The following is a 9619-nucleotide window of genomic DNA, read 5'->3' as shown; positions in this document are numbered from 1 at the left end:
CCTAGGCTCCATTTGGGAAGAGTGCAAATACAAATATATTTAATTTAAATACAAATATACAAGATTCATGAAAATGACAAGATCTATTTGCACTGAATATATTTGTATTTGTACTATTTTTTTTTCTTTTTGGCAAATAAAAAAAAAAAAAAAACCTGAGCCTTTGACCATTTGACTCTACTAAAAAGTGAAAACACAACATTCAAACCAACTTTATTGATTAATGCAAATATAAACTTTAAGTATATAAACATATGTTTAAATCAAATTAAATCAGATAATATTGGACTGATTCGACTGAATAGAGGTGGATTCGTATTCTATCCATTTATAAATAGATCAAATTTGAATCACTCTTAACTAGATCCAGTTTTTAACAGATCAAATGACTACAAATCAGGATATGGTCGTATAGCAAGGGTAAAGTGCTGGGATCCAAAGGTTTAGGGAATCCCATCAGATTCCATAAAATCCTAAGTCTAATAAAAATTATTTTATATAATTTATAATTGATAAATTTAATATATTATATTTATATACATTTATTATAAATTAAAAATAAATTTAAAACCGAATCTGATCCAAAATTTCGATATGATAATCGGACGTGGATCCGTTATAGTCTTAACCTTATTATCACTATCCCTCGATTACAGGGTGGCCGTCCGCAATTTACCCAAAACAACTCGTTACCAAAACCATGCAAATGAACTTTCTTGGAACCTGAGTGACACTACATCTTTTGTTTCTTTGTTATTGGACCAGGATACCACATGACTGTTTGTTTGAGCTCGGTTAATCGAACCATGAATATATTTTAGAAACCGAACTAATTTCGTCGGTTTTTTAAATTTTTTCAACTCAAACGGAATTATAGCTGAAATCTGAAATTTTGCAAAGAAAAATCAAAATCGAACCAAATGAGCACCGTAGCAGCTAGTAAGTATACCAAAAAATTATTGGATCATTGATTTATCGGTTTAACCGACGGTTTAATTGTTGGACCCGTGAACTCATCAAAAAATGACCCGGTTCAACCGTGCAACACGTTAGAGCGGAAACCAACTGGTGTGGGTTGCGTCGGTTACCCACAACACCCATCTCCACTCCACCCGTCCATTTTACACGAAGCAACTGATTTACCAGCCGCAGCGGCATAAAAATCAACTTCGCACGGCAACCGTGAACAAGAGGCGAGAGGCTATCAAAATTCAAAACCGACGTATCCATCACGCTCCGAGTCTCCGACCCTCTGCTCCGAGCGGCTCTTACGAAACCTACCTCTGCAAAATCGTTTAGATCGCTTCTTTCCCAGGACTCCCTTCTCGGTTCCTTCTCTATTGAGGATTAAGATGTACGGCTTCGAAGCTCTAACTTTCAATATCCATGGCGGATATCTCGAAGCGGTCGTCCGAGGCCACAGATCTAGCCTTCTCACGGCTTCTGACTACAACAATTTGTGCCAGTGCGAAACCCTCGACGACATCAAGATGCACCTCTCCGCCACTGAATACGGTCCCTATCTGCAGAACGGTAAATTGAGCTGGTCTCCATTTGAATTTCTGTCTATCTTAGCAATTTAAGGTGGAATTTATATCAAGAGAGATAGCTAGTATGAATTTTAATGCAATCACTCTGATCATCTGGTCTCTATGGATGTTTGATGTTCTTCACCTGAATTGTCGTGTTCAATTAGTTGATCTTCAAGTCTCTAGCTATTTTTGCTAGTGAGAAACATATTTGGTTTCCTTCCAGTGTTCTAAAAGGAGTGTGAACGTCGATCCGAAGATTAAGTAAAACGCCCTGAAGCTCAACCTTGAGGCTCATATATAAAAGTACAATACACAAGCCTTACATCAACAGCATGTATTCTATACATTAATTGAAGCAGGATTCTCATAACAACACTGATTTATAGAACAATTCCACATTTTCCTTGTGTATTTTTGTAATCTGTTATATCTGTAGATTGTCTAACACGTTTAAGGTTTACTTCAAATTTAAGAGCTTTCTAACAGCATTGAAGGATTTACAAGAATATAGCTTCTTTAAGCTTTTAGTATTCTGTGCTCCTTGTTTATATGAAGAACACAATCTTCTTGTATAAAACTATTCCTGTCTGTGACCAAGTATTCTTGAAAGAATGAGATCTCCTGAGGCTTAAACCTCTCCACATTGAGGCTTAAGTGTCAAACACAGAAAGATCTTAAAGCCTCGGCCCATGCCTCTACCTCTTAAAACATTATTAGTTGTAATTATAATCTGGCACATCCACATTATTTCAAATAATATGTGGTCACAATGTCTTAATGCTTTTATCATCATCATCCAAGCCTTATCCCAACTACATGGGGTAGGTTACACGACTTCTGTTTTCCCGGTCCTTTCTGTTTAATGCTATAAGCATTATTAAATTATTGGCACTCGAATAATTTCTTAATACTTCTACGCATGTGAAAGAATGGTAGGATCCATCTAATGGACGCCAAAAAGGTTGCGGAATGGGTGGGCGAATTTCAAAACATTTCTTACCTTCTTCCAACTGGGAATCGTATTCCCTAAATTTAGAATACCATATTCAAGGATCTTACTTGAACCATAATCGAACCAGATCTGAACCAAAAAGTAAAAGGGAGGAATATACCTGATCCGGAGAAGCAGTAACTCCCAAAGTTGGTGTTCACGCCCAAAGAATGCACCAAGATCCGTTCCTGCTGAAGATGACACAACTGTGGATGGAACAGAACCAACAGGGTGTGTCCTACATACTGGGTCCTTCGCAAAAACCCTCTGGAAATACTAAACACTGAGTCTTTTTAGTCTTTCTTGCAAGACTGATGTCAAGAACTGATTTCTTGACTTCCTTTTGCTGCAAAGATCGAATCTTGCAAGAGGGAATGGTGGCGGCTGGAGGAGAACTCCTGGGACGAAGATGGCTGAACTTGCTTCTCTTCTCTCTGAAGTACAATTGAGATCTAATCTCAATTCGTAGGAGGTATGCCTTGTGTACCAAAAGTGGTTCGAAATCTGATATGATTCCACACCCCTTGTTCCTCTTTTCTTCTTGATTAAGAAAACTCCTAATTAGGAGTTATCCCAATCCAAATCAGTATTTGGATAGGGGATAATCTTAACCCTATCTGCAGATTAAGTTAGCTTACTCCTGATCTTATTAGGAGGTTACCAGATTCAAATCTAATTTGAATTTGGTCTCCTAGAGTGGATAAGGTTAAAGGCCCTATCCTTTTGCTAACAATAATCTCAGATTCGCCCCATATGGGTGATCATATCAGCCCACCTGGAAATGGGCTTTTGGCCCATTAAGTGTTCAGTGTTTAATTACTTTCCAATCTGCTGCCCAGTTGGGCTTCTTTGTATGGCGTGGGACCCAAGCATTGATCTACACACCAGCCACATGGGTTCGGCCCAGCCGAATTCACTGAAAAACTCAGTAAACCCCTGAGCCCATCATATGGACCCTATGGGCCCAACACTTACATTAAGTGGTCCCTGCCTTATAAAAACCCAGGGACTGTGGGCAGGTGCAAGATTAGCCCATCAAGTACTATCCTAAATGGTCTTACACTTAACCTCTCAGCCCTTAATGATCAAGCACTGCCTGACAAGAGAGGACCTCTCCCTCGGCTGCAAGGAACAATGCCGCACTCTCCACTCACATGGATCCCGGGAATTAAAACCATTTGCAAACATTTTTGAAACCGTACATATATATACATAAATATATTAATTTTGCAAAACAAAATTCCAACGATTGAAATCAACTGCCGGCAGTTTGGTTTCCATCAGAGAGAGTGCCTTTCCCGATCATTACCATTTGTCCGACAAAGGGGCTGATCCCGTCACTATGATCACCCACTTAGATGAATTCTCAGATTGTCCCAACATACCCAGGTTTTGACCCCCATCTAAGGATCTCACTGATTGGCATATCAAAGACAGCCCGATCCGACATCTAGTGAAGTGTCATAATCGAGTCTAGGGGTCAGGTGTAACTTTCCAGTTTTGCCCATCTATCTCCAAGGTCCAGGGCAATACTGGAAATCTGGTCCGATTCAAGGATTCGAGTAATCCCATACTGCATGTGCCTTGGGTCTTACCCTAGTGGCCGAGACAGGCCATCTCAACACTTGGTGGCACACCAATATCAGCCTTGGCAGGATAAATCTCCCTAGACTTATCCAATGGCTGTGAACATTTAAAACTAATACGAGTCTCTATTAGTGTCCAGTTTTAGGATCTTACACAGAATTAAACCAAACAACATGAATCAAACATGCACTTTATTTATTTCCACTAAATAACAAAAGTACATCAAATCGGATTGAAGCTAAGGGCATACAAAACTGTCTAACAGCTCCCACTTGCACTTAGGTCCAATCTGGTACAAGCCGGAGTCCCATACTTTCCATGTGTTTCTCAAACACCTTCTGTGTCAGTGGCTTAGTCAATGGGTCTGCTACATTATCCGCTGATGCTACCTTCTGAATTAGGACGTCCCCTCTACCAACGATCTCCCACAATACATGGTACTTTCTCTCGATGTGCTTTGACTTCAAGTGAGCCCGAGGCTCTTTAGCCTGGGCGATCGCTCCATTGTTGTCGCACAACAAAGGGATGGGTGATGTGCTGGATGGAATCGTCCCCAATTCGTGTATGAATTTCTTCATCCACACGGCTTCCTTGGCAGCTTCACTTGCGGCAATGTACTCGGCCTCGGTTGTGGAGTCTGCAGTGGACCCCTGTTTGCTGCTTTTCCAGCAAACAGCACACGATCCTATCGTGAAAACATACCCAGATGTAGACTTTCTATCATCTGGATCCGACTGGAAATCGGCATCGGTATACCCTAGAACTTGCAGTGAACTACCGTCGAATACCAGACAAAACTCTTTTGTCCTTCGAAGGTATTTGAGTATGTTCTTCATAGCAGTCCGATGCTCCTGCCCTGGGTTTGCCTGGAATCTGCTTACCACACTCACCGCCTGAGCAATGTCCGGGCGAGTGCACAACATGGCATACATGATGCTCCCTACGGTTGAGGCATAGGGAACGCCTCTCATGCTCTCAATCTCCTTAGAAGTCTTGGGAGACATCTTCTTGAAGAGAGTGACTCCGTGCCTGAAAGGAATGTTTCCCTTCTTGGAGTTCTCCATGCTGTATCTTTTGACAATTTTGTCAATATAAGCAGCCTGGGATAATCCAATTATCCGCTTCGATCTATCTCTATAGAGTCGAAGACCCAGTATGTATGAAGCTTCTCCAAGATCTTTCATGGAGAACCGCTGTGATAGCCATACCTTGACCGAAGTCAACATTCCTACATCATTCCCAATGAGTAGGATATCGTCCACGTACAACACCAAAAAGGTGATCTTATCCCCACTGGATTTCCTGTAAACACAGGGCTCATCCAGATTTTGCTCAAAGTCAAACGTTTTGACTGCAGAATCAAAACGAATGTTCCAACTCCTAGAAGCTTGCTTTAGTCCATATATGGATCTATTGAGTTTACATACCATGTGTTCCTGACCAGCAGCAATGAAGCCTTGCGGTTGCTGCATGTAGATATCTTCACTAAGATCTCCATTCAGGAACGCGGTTTTGACATCCATTTGCCAAATCTCGTAGTCATGGTACGCTGCTACAGCTAGCAGGATCCTAATGGATTTAAGCATGGCCACGGGCGAAAAGGTTTCCTCATAATCGATGCCTTCTTTCTGAGTATACCCTTTCGCCACCAAACGAGCTTTGTAGGTCTCAATCCTGCCATCGGGGCCCTTCTTCCTCTTGTAGATCCATTTGCAACCAATTGCTTTTACCCCGGAGGGCGGGTCTACTAGAGTCCAGACTCCATTGGTCTCCATCGAGTCCATCTCAGCTCTCATGGCCTCCACCCACTTCTGGGAGTCTATGTCTAACATAGCTTCCACGTAAGTCACGGGATCCTCTTCACTAGTCAAGGCTTCCACCAGGTAACTATCCTGGTCATAACCATATCGGACTAGTGGTCTGGATACCCAGGTGGACCTTCTAGGTTGGTCATTACCTGGAACTTGTGGGATATCTCCCACTGCTCCTAAGCTCTCCTCATCAAGAACTATTTCCTGACGATAGGTGTCCAGGATGTATTCGGATTCTAAGAATTGGGCGTTTCGACTGCAGAACACTTTCTGCTCACTTGGGTCATAGAATAGATAACCCACCGAATCCTTTGGGTAGCCTATAAACAGGCAACGACTGGTTTTAGATTCCAACTTGTCCGCACTTGTTCTTTTAACGTGTGCAGGACAACCCCAAATCTTCAAGTGTCTTACACTTGGCTTCCTTCCGGTCCAAAGTTCATATGGAGTTTTCGTAACTGATTTGGTTGGAACCCGATTCAGCACGTGGATATCTGTCTCTAATGCGTACCCCCAAAAGGATGTGGGTAATTCTGAGCGTACGAGAAGTGACCGGACCATGTCCCACAAGGTCCTATTCCTCCTCTCTGAAACACCGTTGAGTTGAGGTGTAGCAGGAGGAGCTAATTGTGACACTATTCCATTGACCTTTAAGTAGTCCCTGAATTCGTCAGAGAGATACTCGCCACCTCGATTTAATCGAAGGGCCTTAATTTCTCTCCCTAACTGTTTCTCGACTTCTTGTCTGAACTCTTTGAACTTTTCAAAGGATTCAGACTTATGTCTCATTAGGTACACGTAACCATATCGTGAAAAATCATCTGTAAAAGTGATGAAGTACACGTGTTGATTCCGTGTCCTAACACTCAGGGGACCACATACATCAGTATGTATTAGGTCAAGTGTGCCTTCAGATCTTTCAGGCTTATCGTCAAATGGCCGCTTAGACATCTTACCTTGAAGGCAAGGTTCACAAGTGGGAAGATTTTCTACGGTTAGAAAATCCAAAGGACCATCCTTTACCAGCCTTGTGATACGGTCAACACCAATATGTCCAAGTCGGTAATGCCAGAGGCACATGGGATTTACTGTATCACGATTCCTTTTCATGGGATTTTCGACCGACGTAGTTTCGATTAAGTTAGTTTCCAGGGAAGGATGTAGAACATAGAGATCGTTCTCCAGTTCCCCGCATGCGATGAATTTGTTATTCCGTTTAACAGTAATCATATTACTAAAATAAACAGTATATCCATCGGCACACAGTTTAGAAATAGAAATTAAATTTCTTCTCAAGTTCTGTACATAAAGACAATCTTTAAGCACAAGTACTCCTTCTCTAAAAACTAATTCTACGGTTCCTATTGCCGCAGCTGCAACACTTGCAGTTGTTCCCAAAAATAGTGTCATTTCGCCTTCACTCAACCTTCTGCTAACTTTGAACCCCTGCAGTGAGTTACACGCATGAGTTGAAGCCCCGGAGTCAACACACCAGGACACAGAAGTAACTAACATATTAGTTGTATGACACAAGTTTCGATGTTACCTTTCTTAGATTCCAGGTAGGCAGGACAATTTCTCTTCCAGTGGCCGGTCTGCTTGCAGAAGTGACAGACATCAGATGCCTTGTTCTTCTTCTGCTTCTTAGGTTTGGTAGTTTTCTTCTGGGGCTTCTTTGCCTTTCTCTTTTTCTTGCCCGATTTGTTAGCTTCGGCAAGCATAACCACAGGCTCATCCTTCTTGAGTAGATCCTCAGCTCTCTGCAACATATTGCTGAGTTCCTGGACGCTGACATTCAGCTTATTCATATTGTAGTTCATTGTGAACGCATTGAAGGAAGAGGGCAAAGAATTTAGGATGGCATCCACTTGCGTGCCAAGATCTGGCCCGGATCCAAGAGCTTCTAGTTCGTTAATGTATCCCATCATCCGAAGACAATGGTCATGTACTTTCTGCCCTTTGGAGATCTGCGCGGTCATGAACAATTTCAAGACCTTCTGTCGAGTAGAACGGTTCTGCTCTTCATACATTGTTCTTAGACTGTCCAATATGTCATTGGCTAGTTCGATCTGATCGAACTGCCTCTGTATTGAGTTGTCTAATGAGGCAATGACAAAGCAGCGGGCTAGGGAGTTCTTATCCTCCCAATCTTGGTAGTCCCTCTTACGGGCCTCAGAAGCCCTATTACCCGGATGTTTCGGGGCAGGATTTTTCACCACTTTGTCTAACTTTTCGGAAGTTATGACCAGCATAAGATTTCTGTACCAGTCGGCATAGTTTGGGCCCTTAAGCTTGTTATCGTTTAGAAGCTTTGCAAATTGACCGTTTGCCATTTTCTGATAAAACAGCAAAGACGTTAGTCCACAACCTTAGTTTGATTCATGTTACTTACATAGATATGGTTTTTAATCTATGTTCCATTCCCATTTGTTCATCTCTGAGATTTCCCTCCTTTCTCAGTGACGGAGACGACGAAATGTCTCTGGAAATGTAGGAAATCACATGGGGTGCATGAAGCCAACTGTTTCAGCTGCATAACCCCACCACCTTTCTGTGATGGATCATATCCACTCATCAAATGAGTTTCCCTTTTGGCCTCTGTCAGACAAGGTTCAGAACCGTTTTCAGGTAAACCTTTCTGTCCAGTGAGTGCTTACCCATCATATTCAGGTTACGCCAAGGTACCGTGAGAGAGTTCCCATTTTCTGGTGAAGCCCCTCCCACATCGGTCTATGATGCCCCTATCATCTTATGAAACACTCTGACAGATCCAACAGCAAATGGATAGCCCAATTTTATGGTGCGTTTCCTCATTCTTGAAGGACCCATCATTGTGCTAATGACGGAAGGCCTTTAGAGAGTCCATCATATGGATCTCCCTATCGCATGCATTCATATTTGCCGGAGGGAACAAAATTACGCCCTAGTTCTAATTTAGGTCAAACCAGAGTGGCTCCTACTGACTTTCATTAAGTCAGATTTCTGGTGGGCCTTAATCGGCTAGGGGTTTCGTACGCATCCCTTTTCAGGGTTATGGGGCCCACCAAGCAAAGAGGGGTCATCCAATGACCTTGAGGGACACCATGGCAATGATGTGCATTCAGCCATGGTGTGCGCAAGAGCCACTAACGAGTCTTCATGGGCCAAGTGCTTATGGCCCATGGTCGCAGCACATCAATCATCCGAACATCATATGTAAAGGAGGAATTGATCCAATCAATTAACTGCTGTAAAGCCCATCAAATAGCCCATTAGAATCTAAATCATTAACAATTAATGTCTACTAGGTGTATGGGCTGAATCGCAGTTAGCAGTTCGGCCCATACAGCTTGTCTCACAATAATGGGCTTTTGCAGTTTTAACCCTTTAAAACTGGGCTTTACAGGTGGGTCGAATTAATCCCTGTAATTGAACATCAGATTTGGAACAGCAAGTGTGAGAAATACGGACTGAATAACAGTCCCTTTCGAACCCCAGATTCGGTCCAAACTGTTTTGGTCCAATCTAGTCCGAAATGGTCCAAAACTAATTTTCAATTCAAGAATTAATTCATGAAAGATCTGAAATTAACAAACTTGATTTTAAACAAACACAAATCAACTATGGACTGTTCGCACCACCTGCAAAACAGAGGTTAATCACTAATGTGAAACTGCAAATCGCAGGAAGCGATTTCTCCATCTGCAAATCTCCAGCAC

General features: G+C 42.3%; 1 protein-coding gene across 1 annotated transcript in view; it reads left to right on the top strand.

The window, feature by feature from the left end:
* The first annotated feature begins 1097 nt into the window (after nucleotides 1-1097).
* Nucleotides 1098-9619, top strand: part of LOC104609757 (V-type proton ATPase subunit d2) — a 35039-nt gene continuing 26517 nt past the window's right edge. Inside the window, exon 1 of the mRNA XM_010276139.3 lies at nucleotides 1098-1533. Within this exon, the coding sequence (XP_010274441.1) occupies nucleotides 1353-1533 (181 nt within the window). The 5' untranslated portion in view covers nucleotides 1098-1352. The remainder of the gene's footprint in view (nucleotides 1534-9619) is intronic.

This window comes from Nelumbo nucifera, chromosome 1 (assembly GCF_055504915.1).
Source record: "Nelumbo nucifera cultivar China Antique chromosome 1, China Antique-T2T, whole genome shotgun sequence".
Lineage (NCBI taxonomy): Eukaryota > Viridiplantae > Streptophyta > Magnoliopsida > Proteales > Nelumbonaceae > Nelumbo > Nelumbo nucifera.
The sequence above is the reverse complement of the archived record's forward strand: the minus strand, read 5'-3'. Positions and strand labels throughout refer to the sequence as shown.